The sequence below is a fragment of the Aulonocara sp. 'chitande type north' Nkhata Bay genome, linkage group LG3 (assembly GCF_057382095.1).
Source record: "Aulonocara sp. 'chitande type north' Nkhata Bay isolate Kocher_YH1m ecotype deep benthic linkage group LG3, A_spYH_male_GT1.1, whole genome shotgun sequence".
NCBI classification, from domain to species: Eukaryota; Metazoa; Chordata; class Actinopteri; order Cichliformes; family Cichlidae; genus Aulonocara; species Aulonocara sp. 'chitande type north' Nkhata Bay.
The window spans coordinates 32,289,328-32,307,065 of record NC_141346.1 but is presented as its reverse complement, the minus strand read 5'-3'; the positions used below and the strand labels follow the sequence as shown (position 1 = coordinate 32,307,065).

The 17,738-nt window shown below is 39.1% G+C and overlaps 1 protein-coding gene across 1 annotated transcript in view; it reads left to right on the top strand.

Annotated features, from left to right (window-relative positions):
• Window positions 1-15,303, top strand: part of LOC147335220 (adhesion G protein-coupled receptor F5-like) — a 34,003-nt gene extending 18,700 nt beyond the window's left edge. The window contains exons 19-34 of the mRNA XM_086276895.1: window positions 3,258-3,296; window positions 3,601-3,750; window positions 3,883-4,050; window positions 4,187-4,455; window positions 4,549-4,601; window positions 6,122-6,243; window positions 6,340-6,552; window positions 9,363-9,566; window positions 9,751-9,882; window positions 10,001-10,179; window positions 11,458-11,634; window positions 11,719-13,092; window positions 13,187-13,228; window positions 13,777-13,827; window positions 13,948-14,014; window positions 14,333-15,303. Coding sequence (XP_086133021.1) covers window positions 3,258-3,296; window positions 3,601-3,750; window positions 3,883-4,050; window positions 4,187-4,455; window positions 4,549-4,601; window positions 6,122-6,243; window positions 6,340-6,552; window positions 9,363-9,566; window positions 9,751-9,882; window positions 10,001-10,179; window positions 11,458-11,634; window positions 11,719-13,092; window positions 13,187-13,228; window positions 13,777-13,827; window positions 13,948-14,014; window positions 14,333-14,391 — 3,299 coding nt within the window. The 3' untranslated portion in view covers window positions 14,392-15,303. The remainder of the gene's footprint in view (window positions 1-3,257; window positions 3,297-3,600; window positions 3,751-3,882; window positions 4,051-4,186; window positions 4,456-4,548; window positions 4,602-6,121; window positions 6,244-6,339; window positions 6,553-9,362; window positions 9,567-9,750; window positions 9,883-10,000; window positions 10,180-11,457; window positions 11,635-11,718; window positions 13,093-13,186; window positions 13,229-13,776; window positions 13,828-13,947; window positions 14,015-14,332) is intronic.
• The last annotated feature ends 2,435 nt before the right edge of the window (window positions 15,304-17,738 follow it).

Here is a 17,738-nt window from a genome sequence, read left to right as displayed (position 1 = left end):
ATATTCCGGGAGTGTCATTAAAGTCTAAATATGAAGTCCATTCCTTTTTAAAGTATTTAATAAAGTCTTCATCTTTAAGTAGTGATATATTAAATCTCCAGTTTTTACTTGGCGTAGTATTATTCTTGTGCATTAGTGTTAAAGATACAGGAGCATGATCGCTGACAGCTATAGGATGAATCTCAGTGTCTGAAATGTCACACAGCAGTGAGCTGCTGACCAAAAAATAATCCAGACGAGAGTAAGAGTGATGAACATGCGAGAAAAAAGTATATTCCTTACTGGTGGGGTGAAGAGAGCGCCATGCATCGCAAAGACCAAAGTCGTTCATATACTGTTTGATTATATTTGTGGACTGCCAATTACGCTGAGTTCCTGTTGTGTTGAGCCTATCCATTTCTTCATTTAGTCCAAGGTTGAGGTCACCGCCAAGAATGAGTGTGCAATCAAGGTGTTCAGAGAGTGCACTAAAAAAACCGTGGAAGAATGAGGGTTCATCAACATTTGGACCATATATACTAACAATACATAGTTTTTTGTTCAATATTGATAGTTTAATAATTAGAAATCTACCCTCTGGATCTATAACTGTATCGAGTACTGTAAAATTAACATTTTTATGTATTAAAATTGCTACTCCCCGTTGTCTAGAATTATAACCGGCTGCAAACACGTTAGGAAACTCAGGTGTTTTAAGTTCATTTAAACCTGTGACAGGTTTGTGAGTTTCTTGTAATAAAACAACATCTGCCTGTAGTTTTTTAAGCTGGTTAAATATTTTTAACCTCTTTCCTCTGGTGCCAGCTCCATTTACATTCCATGTGACAAACCTCAGCATGCCCTTAATTGTGCGTGTATGTTTAATGATGTATGCTGGGTGTTTCGTTTAGACAGGTGGAGAGAATATGGAAACATCCCTTGTTTGTAAATAGAAAGAGAAAAAGAAGTGTGGTGAGAGACTCCATAAGTCTGACTATGTGTGTGAATATTCACTAATATGAACAAGCGTGGCTTGCTTATGTGTCCTGCAAGTCTGTGCGTGCTGTGAGGCTGTTGTGAATGTGCTGCCGTTGAGCTGATGTGTTTGCGTGATCGTGTTGTGAAAATATGGAGAAATAGAGGGTGTTGTTTGTAGGTGAGTGGGGAAGTAGGTGACCACAGCAGTGAAAGACAAGAGAAAGAAAGAAACCACATGAACTGTGAGCGACAACAAAGAAAAGGAAACGAAACGGAAACATTCCAATTAAAGCAATGACGGAGGGTGACGGTGTTATATCTGCTATGACATCCTACTGATATTACTAGGTTAAACACATTTTAAAGGAGAAAGTGTGAATGAATAAGAAAAGAGTGTAGCGGGTTCTTATCTGGAGTGCAGTCAGTATAACCACGGTGTGGTGCTGGGGTCGCGGTACAGCTGTCCGTCCACGTAGAGCCGGTCCACAGCGATGACAGCACGGGAGCCTTTCTGGATAAAGCTACGTCGAACTGGGAACAGGACCTTGCGTCGTTCCAGGATCTCTTTGGGGAACTGGTCGTTCACGCTGAAGTCCGTTCCTTTCAGCTCTCTGCCGCGACTCTTCACCTGTTCCTTCTGTTTGAATTGACTGAATTTGGCCACAATAGGCCGTGGTCTCCCGGTCCGCGACCGCGCGCCCCCCAAGCGATGTACTCTATCGAAGTCGATGTTCTTTACGGTGTCCTCCGGCAGCTTCAGGTGGATTTTAATGAAGCTTTTCACCGTTGCCTCTGCGTCCTCTCCGGCAGTTTCTGGAATACCAGAAAACACAAGATTATCTCTCATGCTACGGGCTTGTAGATCGATAACGGACTCTTTTATTTTTTTATTTTCAATGTTTAGCTGGGTCACGTTATCGGTGAGAGATTTAACCGGCTCCCGTAGCGTGGCATTTTCAGCGGCAAGCGTTTCCACCTGCCGCTGGCTGAATTCCAGGGATTCTCTCAGAGATTTAAATTCCCGGTGTAAGATCTCCACCAGGGACAGCCTCGCATCGAAACTGGACAATCGCTTGTCGATTGACTCCAGGATTTCTGCGATGTCTTTGCCGGCAGGCGATGTTGTACCGGGGGAGTCTGCCTGGCGACTTCTCTTCGATGACGGCGTCTCGATTTTGGCCGGGGAAGATGCACTCTGGGCCTTATGCATTACTAAATCTTGAAAACAGCGGTCGATGTAATCTTGGAGAGCGTCTAAACTCTCCCCGTTGTCCTCCAGGGTGTTAGAGATGATAAAACAGATGTTGTTAGTTATATGACAATTGATTAGTATATTTGGTAATACTGAAGCTTGGAAAACCTTTGTTAAACTCTATGCTACCATTTGCTTTTTCTCCGCCAAAATCTCCGGCGTCTGACGTCACCTACAACATCACTTCCGTCACTTACCTCTCACTTCCGTCACTTACCTCCCACCTACCTCGCTGGGATTTTCAACAGGACAACGCTACAGTACATAAGGGCAAGGGACTTCTTTCCGGAGAATAACATCAGTCTTTTTTGGACCATCCTACGTGATCCCCTGATCTAGATCCAATTGAGAACCTTTGGGCATGGATGGCAAGGGAAGTTTAAAAGATGGACAACAATTCCAGACAGTAGATGTCCTCGGTGCTGCTGTCTTCACCACTTGGAGAAATGTTTCCACTCACCTCCTGGAAATGCTTGCATCAAGGATTCTGCAATAAAGTTTTGAAGTGATCGACAATAACAGTGGAGCTACTCATTACTGAGATCATGTTTGAAACTCTGATTTTTGTTCTTTTGATCAGCTGTTAAACAGCCTGTTTCAGTGTAAGCATTGTTTTCAATAAATTGCATGCTCAAAAAGTGAATTGTCTCATTTCCATTTCTTCTTGTTGCACGTTGAAGAACATTGTTAGGACCCAACCATGCAAAATATGATTTTTTGCCATTTTTAAAGTGGTCTTAAAATTTTGATCAGGACTGTATAAATTTAAAATGCTTTTGTGTCAAAGCTCACACAGTGTTAATATCAGACCAAATCACTTCAACTGTCAATAAATATGTGTGTCAACATGTCTGCTCATATGTTGATTGAAAAGATTTTAAGTGTTCTGTTTCATGTCCATAAAGCAAACACTTGGGTTTAAGATATAATATGTAGTGTTGCAGCATGTACGTTAGATTCTCAGGCTGCGTGGGAAAAGAAAAAATATACAATTTTAAAAGTATGGTGAAACCTGAACTGCTGCTTTTTTTTTCTTCTTTTTTTACAGTCACAACACCATCAACAACAACACCTACATCAACAAATGGTATGATATTTGAAATGTACAATGCTCCAGATTATCACTTGCACTGTAAAATCTAAATAAATCGAATCTCTTTTGTTGTAACAATACAGCTATTTAAATGATCTAAAAATGAATCTGTTTGCCAAGTGACTCGTGTAACTGAGAGCTGGGGTAAATTTAATTGTAGATTGCTGCCAACAGGATTTTGACCATGTGGAAATTGCTTTTTTTTTTTTTTGATATGGGAGCTTGTTGTCAACATTTTATTGTGTACCATCATTGTGACAGGTTCATGTGATGCATTCACTCATTTTCTCCTTCACAGCACCAGTGGTCTTCTATATAGCAGTTGAATTGCACATCTCTGCAGCCATTGTGCCCCCAAATATCACTGTTGTACTCAGAGAAATTATGAAAAATGTCATCTCTCCTCAAATTGAGTCTTTAACAGTAAAAGACTTGAACTTCACCACATGTAAGGACTTGATCTTATTTATGTGATTTTTGCGCTATTTTTATATAGTGCTATATGAATGAGCTTTGTTTTGTCATTCTTTTAACTGTCTTGAAAAGGGTGTTTGGTGATTGTCTTAAATGTGTTTATCAGGGTGCTATCCAAACTCCACTGGAGGGCAGCAGTGTCAGTGTGAGGACCAGTTTGCTTGGTCATGTGACAAGTGTGACAAATATGGTGCATGCAGTAATGTCACCTCAGAAACCTGTGGGTGCATCAACAAGCTTCCTCCTGGTGGAGAAATTTGTGAACCAATCTCAAGTAAGAATTCAGTAAATAATTTTTATGTGACCTGAATATGATGTATTCAAATATATCTTTAATACATTTATTTCTGTTGGAATTCTCTGGTGTTAATTTCCTTCTTTTTTCTTGGATCTTAATTTATTCTCCACAGCTTTCAATCCATGTATAACACCAAATACAACTACATTACCATCAGTGACAACTACAACAATGCCAACACCAACAACAACAACAACAATGCCAAACATAACAACAACAACAATGCCAAACACAACAACAACAACAACAACAACAACCACAACAACAACAACCACAACAACTACACCAATGACACAGACATTTGAAATAACTATGGATGTTGAATTCAAGGAAGAATACAATCAAGAAACCAGTGACTTTCACAAAACTGTTAGCAACACCGTAAGTCTTTGCCTTTTTTTCTTTGTTATTTAGTTTTCTCTTTTTCTCCTTCTACTAATATTTATTCCCTGTTTTTGCCACTGTCTCAAACAGATCACAGAAGAAGGACTGAATCAAGGAATACAAGCAAAATTAATTAAATTCCGGTAACTCACAGTGTCTTTTTTTATTACTACACAATTCCTAACAAGGTTTTTTCTTCACTCCTTTTATGGTATGGTTATTGAAACATTCCACTTGTTTTTGCAAAGTCCGTTCACAAAAACGGACTTTGCAAAAACGTTATGCAAAAGTGTTATGGGGGGAATATCATCATCCCCACCCTATGAGATTAGTTACCAACCTCCAAGAACAACTGATGTGTTGAAGGCACTGAATGAATTGAATTGAAGAAAGAAGTACACAAAAGAGTAAAGAAGTAGAACAACCTTTACATACCTGGGGCCTTAGAAACTGCCATTTTTTATTCCAAATGCACCCTGAGATAACTTCCTCCATTATGAGTAAAGTCACCCTATCCATCTTAACCATGTGTGGCACCACACACAAATGTGAGTTTTCTGCACAGTGAACTTAATCAAAACTAAATATCGGAAGTTGATTAAAAGAGGGGGGAGAAAGTGAGCCCCTGCTACTCTATAGTTATTAAGACTTAAGATGAGATTTATTATCTGCAAAACTGGTTGAGACTGTTTAGTCAGGATGTGAAACACAAAAGGGGAAATTTAAATTCTTTCCCAATTCATTTAATTTTTCTGAGGTTAGCCACTTAATTTGAAGGACAAAATTTTCAAATTTTATTATTTTCTTTTGTTTTAAAATGGAGCCTTACTTTAAATAAGAATGTTGTGGAATCTAAACGCAACATGGGTCCCAGTGGTAATCACAGCACCCGGGGCAGTGATTCCTAAAATGGGGAAAAGGGTCCAGCAGATCCCAGGAAAAACATCTGACACCTATATCCAGAAGTGCGCAGTCCTAGCAACAGCAAAGATCCCCTGTGCATGGCCCTCAAGCTGCCAGGATCTGAGCTTGAAGGATAAAGACTGCTCGCAGGTCGAGTGAGGAATTTATATGTTCAACATTTCAGGACCTAGAGAAGGCCTTTAACTGCAGTCCTCAGGGTGTTCTGTGGCCCATTGTTGGCCATTGTGGCTCATGAATATGGACCCATTGTTGCAAGATATCTGGCCTCACAAACAAATGGTTGGTTTGCATTGCCGGCAAGATGTCAAATTCATTCCTGGTGGGTTCTGGACTTTGCAAAAGCTGCAGTTTGTCAATGATTCTGTTCATTACTTTCATCACAATTAAGACATTACTGTAAACATTTCCATCTGTTAAGTTGTAAATTAATGTGACTGAGGGAAAACTCAACATGCAGTAAAACTGTCTCTACTACTCATTCTAAAAACATATAATCTGGAAATAGTCTGACATTTAGCCTTTACCCAGTAGAGAAAAAAATAATTGTTAATTATTTGCAATTTACTGTAATTTATTTTTATTTTATTTTTTTCCCATAACTAAAGGCATTTAATGTTTTTGTTATTTGAGATGAAACTTGTTTGGCCTGTGTGAGTGAACACATAGCATGAGAGAACTTAAGAGTTGGCAACTCTTTTGTGGTTACATTCTTTTAAAGGAATTCTGTTCTCTGTTGCAGGAGTGGAAGTACCATTGCCCAATATCAAGTCAGTGGTCCCTCTTCTATTACACCAGACTTTCAGGCACTAAAATTAAAAATATCTAACAACCTGGCAAAATTATATCCTGTAATATTTGAGGGTAAGGTAGTTTTTTACATTTATGCTTTCAAATGTTGTGAATATCTGTTGGTACAGATAGTTGTTTAATAATTGTGCGACATTTTTGTCCTTAAAGCCTCGGGTCCCCTGACATTTTCGCCAAATGATGGATTTTATGAGGAAACAGTGACTGTAACATGTGGCCCTCCACCAGGGGATTTTGGCACTGTCTCAGCAGCAGAGTGGAGACGTAATACGGTGCTCATATCTGAAGATGGAGGACACAGAATTTCATTTAAGGATGGAAAATCAACCTTAACTGTGTCCAGGTTTATTAGCGCTGACGATGGTAAGAAATGGGTTGCTGCATTCAATAGGAATACATTTTAATAGAATTTGTTTAATTAAAATTTAAATTAAAGTTCTGCATCACAGTTTTCTCTTAGTACTCAGGCCAGAGCAACAGCAAAATTCTGATTGGCTGGGTAAAATTCATCTTACAGTGCAACGCAAGCATTGTCAGTGCATCAATCAGTCTGACCTGCTTATAAAAGACAAATTGCAGCGAAAGTTTCACCCAAAAATAATTATAGTGCAGTCTGTCTTAGTGTAGTAAATATACCACTACAATTATTTTATGTATTGAAGAGGTATCCAATGGTTGTGCCTAAGTCTCTCACAGAAAAGCTAATATATATATATACCATTTAAATACAGTGCAGAAGAATTCTGCCATGTTACTGAACCACCGCAATAAACTCTGATGAGAGCAAAATGTAGGGTGCGGAAGACTCTGTATACAGTATATATGTTCAGTGCAGATAGATATATAGTGTATAGGTATACATGTCATCCAAAAAATCCACAACACAGATCATACAAAAGAAATATGGTACAAAAGCCAAAAAAATGTTTTCCTTTGCTGAGCTGTTACACTTCATGTGAGCAGTATATGCATTTTAACCAGTGATTTAAGGACCACAATAGCATCTAAACAAAGGGACGTGACATTTATACAGTGGGGCAAAAAAGTATTTAGTCAGCCACCGATTGTGCAAGTTCCCCCACCTAAAATGATGACAGAGGTCAGTAATTTGCACCAGAGGTACACTTCAACTGTGAGAGACAGAATGTGAAAAAAAAAAACATGAATCCACATGGTAGGATTTGTAAAGAATTTATTCGTAAATCAGGGTGGAAAATAAGTATTTGGTCAATAACAAAAATACAACTCAATACTTTGTAACATAACCTTTGCTGGCAATAACAGAGGTCAAACGTTTACTATAGGTCTTTACCAGGTTTGCACACACAGTAGCTGGTATTTTGGCCCATTCCTCCATGCAGATCTTCTCGAGAGCAGTGATGTTTTGGGGCTGTCGCCGAGCAACACGGACTTTCAACTCCCGCCACAGATTTTCTATGGGGTTGAGGTCTGGAGACTGGCTAGGCCACTCCAGGACTTTCAAATGCTTCTTACGGAGCCACTCCTTTGTTGCCCGGGCGGTGTGTTTTGGATCATTGTCATGTTGGAAGACCCAGCCTCGTTTCATCTTCCATCAGTGAACCTCCTTCACTGATGGAAGGAGGTTTTGGCTCAAAATCTCACGATACATGGCCCCATTCATTCTGTCCTTAACACGGATCAGTCGTCCTGTCCCCTTGGCAGAAAAACAGCCCCATAGCATGATGTTTCCACCCCCATGCTTCACAGTAGGTATGGTGTTCTTGGGATGCAACTCAGTATTCTTCTTCCTCCAAACACGACGAGTTGAGTTTATACCAAAAAGTTCTACTTTGGTTTCATCTGACCACATGACATTCTCCCAATCCTCTGCTGTATCATCCATGTGCTCTCTGGCAAACTTCAGACGGGCCTGGACATGCACTGGCTTCAGCAGCGGAACACGTCTGGCACTGCGGGATTTGATTCCCTGCTGTTGTAGTGTGTTACTGATGGTGACCTTTGTTACTTTGGTCCCAGCTCTCTGCAGGTCATTCACCAGGTCCCCCCGTGTGGTTCTGGGATCTTTGCTCACCGTTCTCATGATCATTTTGACCCCACGGGATGAGATCTTGCGTGGAGCCCCAGATCGAGGGAGATTATCAGTGGTCTTATATGTCTTCCATTTTCTGATGATTGCTCCCACAGTTGATTTTTTCACACCAAGCTGCTTGCCTATTGTAGATTCACTCTTCCCAGTCTGGTGCAGGTCTACAATACTTTTCCTGGTGTCCTTCCAAAGCTCTTTGGTCTTGGCCATGGCGGAGTTTGGAGTCTGACTGTTTGAGGCTGTGGACAGGTGTCTTTTATACAGATGATGAGTTCAAACAGGTGCCATTCATACAGGTAACGAGTGGGGGACAGAAAAGCTTCTTACAGAAGACGTTACAGGTCTGTGAGAGCCAGAGATTTTCCTTGTTTGAGGTGACCAAATACTTATTTTCCACCCTGATTTACGAATAAATTCTTTACAAATCCTACCATGTGGATTCATGGATTTTTTTTTCACATTCTGTCTCTCACAGTTGAAGTGTACCTCTGGTGCAAATTACTGACCTCTGTCATCATTTTAAGTGGGGGAACTTGCACAATCGGTGGCTGACTAAATACTTTTTTGCCCCACTGTAGGTACACTAATATTCTGATATACAGTTTTTCCCAGTTTCTATGGCTCACTTCTCAAATAATAGTTTAGTGATGCAAAAGAGTACCGCCATTGGTTGGGGGCAGACAAACAGTTTCCCCTCTTGGGTTTGCAAGCACATTATAACGGGTGTGCAGTTTATGACAATTTGTGGCCAAACAGAATATTAGGTTGTTTTTTTTTTACTGTACTATTTTATTATTAATGAGCTGATATTCTACTTTTTAGTTCTGTGCAGTCCAGTTTCTTTTCCCTCACAATACATTGTAAAGAGTCCTTTCATTTTAATACAGAATGTAATATGTTCTGCTTTTAAGCATTTAAGCTATATTTTTAAACAATCGCAGTTGGTTATTCCCAGAAAAATTAGGGTTGGATTGCTAAAAAGTAAAGTTTCAGTGTATGAGGGCGGAAAACCAGGAGTATTCCAAAAATGTTATTGTTGTTGTTATTACAAATATTTTATACCTCTTTTGTTGGTTTAATTTGAAATTTTCACTTTTAATTACAGGAGTTTATGAATGTCGGCTGATGCGCACAAATGACAAAGCATTTTTTCGTCAGAAATCTGCAACATCATTCAGTCTGAAAACAAAACCCACAATCACAGTCTCACCAATCAGACAGTATGTGCAATGTTCTGGAGGAAGTGTGGCTCTGGAGTGCAGTGTGAATGATGGGTATGAGGTTCAGTTTCGGGACATTTCTGCAGCAGGTAAGCCTGACACAAAAACACAAAAATCAACAAAAGGCAAATCTGTTACTGAGAAACATTTTATATCACAGCATTTTTCACAAAAGCATATTTAATGCAATTAATATTATTTTGTAACTTTTCGGTCTTGCTATTGTTCTACTCTCTAGGATATTTTTAACTTACCTTTATTGTTGTTGTTTAGGCACTGGTACTTCCATTACCTATAATTATCCTACACCTCAAGGTTGTCAACAAGGGGAAAAGACAGTCATCTGTCAGTTAAAAAACCAACCTTCATATGCAAATAGAATAACACTACAGTTATCCTCACAGAGTGAGTATTACTTAATACATTCAGATATTCACAAGTATGATCATGAACATGCATTCATACATACAAAATGAAAAATACATATTAAAACTGATGATGTATTTGTTCTCTCTCTGCATAGGTGCTTACTGTACAGATGACACATTTGGCCAAGGAGATATAGGTTACAAAGCTGCAGTGCCCTGTGAACCAAACAAGGTGGGAGAAATAACTGCAGTGTGTAAGGAAAATAGGAAATTTGGCGATGTTGAAGAGAACTGCATCCTGTTGCCAGTTCAGGAGCTGCTTGACCAGTCCCAGGTAACCTAGCTCTCTGGTTGTTTCCAACAACAGATAATGAATCATTGATTCAATTAAGGCAACACAATGCAAGTCAAATCAAATTACTTTTATTGTCACATCACAATATACTGGTACACTGGTACAGCACATGCGAGTGAAATTCTTGTGTGCAAGCTTCAAGCAACAGTCTTGTGCAAAATGCAAGAAACAAGAGAATTACAAGAATAGGAATATGAGAATTATAAGAATTATAAGAATAAATATATGTACAACTATAATAATGTATGCACATCATTAAGTGTGTGTGTGTGTGTGTGTGTGTGTGTGTGTGTGTGTGTGTGTGTGTGTGTGTGTGTGTGTGTGTGTGTGTGTGTACATATGTATAAAATATACAGAGGTCAGATGTAGTAATGGTCTGAGCCAAACCCTAATTTGGCAACTGTGATGGAGTTGGTGGGAGGTATTGTCCTGTATTGAACTTACCTTAGATAACATCCTACTCCCCATACTCCCCAACACCACCTAAAATGGGTACACCATGCAACATCACAGAGGAAAGCACTGCCCACAACAGATTCATAGAGTATTATCCAACAGATGTTAAAAGACCTCATCTGCCTCAGAAAATAGAGAAAACTCTGGCCCTTCCTGTAAAGTGCAGTTGTGTTTTTAACCCACTCCACTTTATTGTCAGTGTTCTCTCTGAGGTATTTATGTTGTGGTGATATCATGGTCCTCCTAAAGTCCACAGTCAATTCTTTGATCTTTCTCACTTTGTGGAAGAGACTGGGTACAGTAGAAACTCAGCCATGAAATAGAAAAATCATATGGTCACTGGACACCTCTGCACATAGTGTGCCAGACACAGCCTGCAAAAGGGACATGGGCCCATCCTCCTGTAGGCCCACAGTCCTGTAGGAGGTGCCATTGGGGGTCAGCTGCAATGGGTGTCGCACGTCAAATGGGAGCAGAGGCCCTGGCAGACTGATTCCCGGGTACCAAGACTAGCAAATAATTATGTGTAATAATAATTATATATCAGTATATTGGCTGTATGTAATGAATGAATATCTGTACTGTTGATGCACAGTGGTCCTGTGTGTGTGGTCCAGTGTTCTCCTTAAAAAGGGAATGAGAAAAATGCATCAGAAGCCTCATATGTGATTTTAAAGCAAGTGCATCACTTATGCTTAAACCTGCAGGAAAACTAGAAGAAAGTAAAATAAGTAGAATATATAAAATTATTAAGTGGAGTTAACATGTAACATTGTTCTTTCCTCTGTTCAAATCTCACAGTTCTTGACTGCCGCTACATTGCCAGTATTTTTGGAAGAGCTCAAGAACGTCACTGTCAATTTTACTGAAGAAGTGATTACATCTCCTCCCAACATTAAAGCTATTGTGAGAATACTCAGCAATGTCGCCAACAAATCTTCATCCCTCAATATCTCAATTAGCAGAGATTCAATGGAGGTATGTTGATTAGATTGCAGACGTTTTCACATTCTGAACAGTTAATGTTTTTAATCTAAAATCATTCTTTTCTCTTTACTATAGAATGTCTTGATAACAGCAGGGGTTCTCACCATCAATGGAACAAAGAAAACATGGAACATTCTCAATAACAATGACACCAAAAGCATCTCAAACAACACTGATGTTAAAAGTGTTAGCTCATCATTTTTGGACTCCCTTGAAATAATAACATCTCGTCTTGTCAATGCAACTTTTGACATTATGACAGGCTTTATTCAGTTAAACAGAACTACATTCACAGACACTTTCAATGCTGAATTTAATTCTTCAGTGACAATACAAATACCAGAGTCTAATGGAGATAACAAAACAATCACTATGATAGTATTTAACTCGTTAGATAACGTACTACCTGCAAGAGATGAGGCCAATTCATCGCTCAAGTCCATAAACGGCAGGGTTGTACTTGTTCAGTCCACTGGCCAAATCAATAATATCTCTTTCACATATGATATTTTAAATGGTACACTGGGAAACCCTGAATGTGTCTTCTGGAACTTCAGCCTCTTTGATGGTCTGGGAGGATGGGACGGCAAGGGCTGCGAGTTAGTGTTAAACATAAATGAAACAGAAACTGTCACCTGCAACTGCAACCACCTGACCTCATTCTCCATCCTCATGTCACCGAACAGTCCGAAGAAACTCTATTTGGACATTATAACCTACATTGGAGTTGGCATTTCGATGGGATCCTTGGTCATATGTCTCATCATTGAAGGCCTCATTTGGAGAAAAATAAGAAAGAATGAAACCTCTTACTTGCGTCATGTTGCCATTGTTAACATCGCCGTTTCCCTCCTGATTGCAAACATTTGGTTTATAATTGGAGCGGCCATTTCAGATGCAGAAGTTAAAAACCCCCCAGCATGCACTGCAGCTACCTTTTTTATCCATTTTTTCTACCTAGCCCTGTTCTTCTGGATGCTGGCCTCAGCTATGCTGCTGCTCTACCGTACAACTAATGTTTTTGGTGGGGGTTTGTCTAAAGCATCTATGCTGGCCATTGGATTTTTTCTAGGCTACGGAGCTCCTCTCATCATTGCAACAGTAACTATAGCTGCAACTGCACCTGACAACGGATACATTCGAGAAAATACCATATGCTGGCTCAACTGGGAAAAGTCCAAAGCTCTGCTGGCATTTGTGATTCCTGCACTTTTAATAGTGGTGATAAACCTCATTATCCTGGTTGTGGTTTTGTACAAAATCATAAGGAGAAGGGTTGGAACAACTGCTGCACAAGCAGAGGAAAAGCACGTCTTAGTGGTTATTGCCAAAAGCTTGGCTGTGCTCACACCATTTTTTGGCATAACTTGGGGTTTGGGAGCTGGAATTATGGCTGATCCAAGAAATGAAGGAATCCATATTGCATTTGCATTCTTCAATTCGCTACAGGTACAAATTCATTTTTCCCCTATCTGTATACCATGATAGTAGCATCTTTAATCACTAAATCCTTGATAACTCATGTTACTCTGTTTTTAAAAAGGGTTTCTTTATTTTGGTATTTGGAACACTGCTGGACGGAAAGGTACGTACAGCTCAATTTTAGTGCAGGTTATTTCAAGGAAAAATAATAATTTATATATGAATGATGTTTACGAATGAATATATGATTATTCCTGAATTACTTAAAAATTAAAGGTAAATGATATCAATTTGGTTTAACAACCAAGTGTGTACTGGAAAGAAATGTAGTATTTGTCTCCTGATCTTTACTGACAAAAGACTATAAATTGTAATAATATTACACTAAAATCGTCCTTTGTCAAGTCAAACTTCCGCCTTTACATTTCTTGAGACTTCTTGGTTTCTCTGTAAGTCCATTCAAATGACTACTCAGACTTGAGCATGAAAGTAGGAGACAGGCCCACACTTCAATAACTAACAGTTATGTGTATGTGGTCGCATTCCACACAAGCACACAAAACAGCACAATGAACATCTTCACAGAAGTGCAAAAATACAAGATGGTTTGCTTGTAGTGTTTGGCTTGGCCACATGAATAAATTAAATTTTAAGAACAAATTTATGTGACTTCCATTTTAGTAATCTAACATTTGACATTTCATTTATCAGGTGCGGTCAGCAATAGCATCATGGTCACAATCCTCCAGAAGTAGGACAGGGGTAAGAACAGGTTTCCTAGTCATGGGCTTCATGTTCCTTGTTTTTTTCCTTTCTTATGAATCACCGATAATTTGCTTCTTGTTAATATTGTATGATTTATTTTTATTTTGTTTTTTTTAGAGCACAAGTGCTGGAAATTCAACATCAAGTGGACTTCGATTTCTAAGGAACTGGAGACGTGGAAGAGGTAAAGAACCATCAAGGAAATTAATCAATTAAGGTTCCATATAAAAATGAAGTGAAAACTGTGTGTTTTTAGGTGTGCTTGTACTTTGATCAGGCAGTCCAACCGGGAAAATAATAATTAGATGGGTGGCACATCAACAGATACAAAATGTCATTTTTTAAACATTTTTATTCATACAATTATTTTAACTGCCACCGAAACTACAGCTTCCTGGTGTAGTACTGTTCCTACTGTTGTATTTTTTTTTTAAATTCATACAACACAGAATAACTGTTCTATTATTGTTTTGCTTTTTTTTGTTTGTTTGGTTTTTTTTAGATGGCTACAACATGACCTCCAGTGCATCCAGTGATGTGCATTCAGCTAGCAACACGTAATCTATGCAGAAATCTGTGGTGATTCAGATAACCAACAAGAAGTCAGCCCCACTCTCACCTTTTTCCCTATTTGCAATAAATTCAACTTTGATGGGTTTTATTTATATCTTACATAATATTGAATCCTAGAAGAATCTGGCTTGATTTAAAAAACAAAAAAAACCCAAAATAAATAAATATGTGATTGCTACACTAGTTTTTGAATGGCGTGATAAATGTTGGAATCATAATTATAACGTTTTAAATTTTTTATTCATCTTTGATTTTGATTTGAATGTATGATTATCACATGTCAAATAGTACATATTTGTAGTTACTAATACATTATGAATGTATGTTTGAACTGTTTTAGAAGAAAAGTGTTAAGTTTACTTATTCTAAAGAGTGAGCAGATTTGATTTCTGATGTAAACATGAGTTAAACATTGCACTTGCAACATCAGTGCATCAGCGAATCTTGGTTGCTAAAAAAATATTTAACATTTTCTACATGTAGTCATTATAAGCTAATTTTAAATATCAAACAACTTTTGTTAAAGAAAGTTTTGGTGTTAACCACTTTATAAGCTTGGCTACCACTTAGTTGTAGAAGGAAATCTGTCTCTAAATCTTGCGGTTTTAATTCCATCTGAATGTATTATAGTGCATGATCCCAAAATTAATCTCATGAAAATAATTAATTTAGCTTTAATAATATCATTAATTCTTACCAATCGCTGGTATTTTTTTAATTCTGTATATTTTATGCTGTATAATAATAATTTCTTAATAATTTCTCATACATCTTACTTTTACCCAATCCTTTTTTCTTTCCTGACCAAAAAATAGTTATACTAACTAGCACTTTCATGTTATAGTCACTCTCTTCTGGCTTCTCAAAATAAATTAAATATGCTTTTATTTTTTTTGCGCACTTATTGTTGTATATTCTTGCATAATTTTGCCATGCCTTAACACCTGACACTCGGACCAGCGGCCGCCTCGGGTCTCTCCTCCTCCCCTTTCCCTCATCCACCTGCTGGCCTCCAACACTTGCTAATGTTATTGAATCTGTGGAAGCTCCGCGATAGCCACCACACAAAGTAACGAATAACGACCCTCTCTAAATCCCAGTAACGATTAATGTGTTCCTGATTTTGGCATAATAACTAGTTACTGTGCTCGTTACCACAATAATAACGTAGTTACTGTAACGTGTTACTTAATAACGCGTTAGTCCCAACACTGACAGTAAAGCAGTCGTTTCCATTTAATTATATGTCATTTGTGATATTTGGGTTTTCTACACACATGGAGCAACACAACGTTGAAGTCACTGTCAGTTCCTGGGGAGGAGTAGGTAACAAAGCCAGGTGGTGTCCCTGTGAAGGTGTCCAGTGTTGGGAAGGTTACTTTTAAAATGTATTCCATTACAGAATACAGAATACATTCCTAAAATGTATTCTGTAACGTATTCTGTTACGTTACTCAATGAGAGTAACGTATTCTGAATACTTTGGATTACTTAATATATTATCATGCTTTTTACAACAACGTGAATGTACTATTGCTGTGTGATTTATTACTATTACTGAAGGTCCGCGACTCCGAACTGTAGTAAAGGGACCTCTGACTAATACGGCGGGGTCCCTGTCGGCTCGTAGCCGAAAAATAGCTTTACTTTGTTGCGTGGGTCAACTTTTCTTGCGAGAGACAGAGAGAGGCGTTGAAAGACTGCTCCAACGGAACTTATTGTTTTCGGAGGAAAACACGAACACGGTGTACAGTCGAGTCTTAATAGCTTACTTACAACTGGGCTCGTCAGGCACTCTTATTGGCTGAAGTGGTTATTATTATATTTACATGCTTCCAGCTCCCGTTTTTCCTCGATGACAACTCGTACCTTTCCACTCTCCTTTTTCTCCCTCCTCGCTCACAGACCCATAACGTGTATGGCAGTGCATTCTCCCTGCAACACGGACTACACTGCCCATGATGCTACATTCTTTAGAGCTATGCTTGTAGCATTCTGCCTTCACTGAGTGAATGGGTTAAATGCAGAGAGGAATTTCCTCAAGGGGATCAATAAAGTATAAAGTAAGTTAAGTATATATATCATGTTCTACCTGAGTAGCGAAAGACCGCGGTGACCTGAAAATGATGTGCCGGAGGTTTGCCATTCTCGCTGGCTCAAGTCACCATTGAACCCCCCGGCTAGCTATCGAGCTGGTGGGTGACTGATGTCTCCGAAAACGTTGGAGCACTTTTGCAAATATGTGATGTCTTGATAAACTGAGCAGATATTTGAAGTTTACACACCCACACCTCGCCTGGAAATATGTTAAAAGTTTATTTTGTGACCCAGAAAGAGTAATATTAAAACTGAGTAGCGGCCACCATTGTTGGAAACTGGAGTTTGGCTGGGCTGTGCTATGAATTCTGGAATATGGTAGGACACACCCGACCCATCCTTCAAATTTGGGGAAAAGGAGGACGCATTTGTCGGCTGCATTCGGAGGACGCTACGAATTTGGACAGCCTTCGTTGCGTCGCTGTGACGTAATTGGCCTACCAATGCAGCCTCAGGAGGCTGCAGCCCATGAACTTGGACACCCCCTGCATGTTATTCTCTAAAACACAAAGAGAGCCACGCGCTCACACGATGCTCCCAGTAGCTGCAGATCCTGATGCTGTGGTGAATATTTGACACACTTTTTTTGGTAATTTTTTTTTTTTGCCTGTTCCATTCGGTACTTTAGCAATCAAAATTGTTTTCTGAAGGCCAGGAAAGATGCTCAACGGATTTATTTTTTCAAGTGGAGAAAATATGCAAATGCCTTATTGTTCCACTTGAATGTTCCACTACTGTTAATGCTATATAGTGACAAAGCTCCTGTAATCACAAAGAGAACAGAATAATCACAAACTGTGAAATATAAATTTTATTAGCTATTTATTAAGAAAAAGAAAAGCCTAATATAATAATAATGGATTGGATTTATATAGCGCTTTTCTAGGCACCCAAAGCGCTTTACAATACCACTATTCATTCACTCTCACATTCATACACTGGTGGAGGCAAGCTACAGTTGTAGCCACAGCTGCCCTGGGGCAGACTGACAGAAGCGAGGCTGCCATATCGCGCCATCGGCCCCTCTGGCCAACACCAGTAGGCAAGTAGGGTAAAGTGTCTTGCCCAAGGACACAACGACCAGGACAGAGAGCCCAGGGATCGAACCGGCAACAGATGCGATTCCCAACCCCCTGAGCCACGGTCGCCCACAATATACTAGCAAGTTTCCAACATAATATTTACTTTTGAGTTGTTGGTGCTTTTTAAATGGAGATCTCCAAAGCTGAGACGATGGA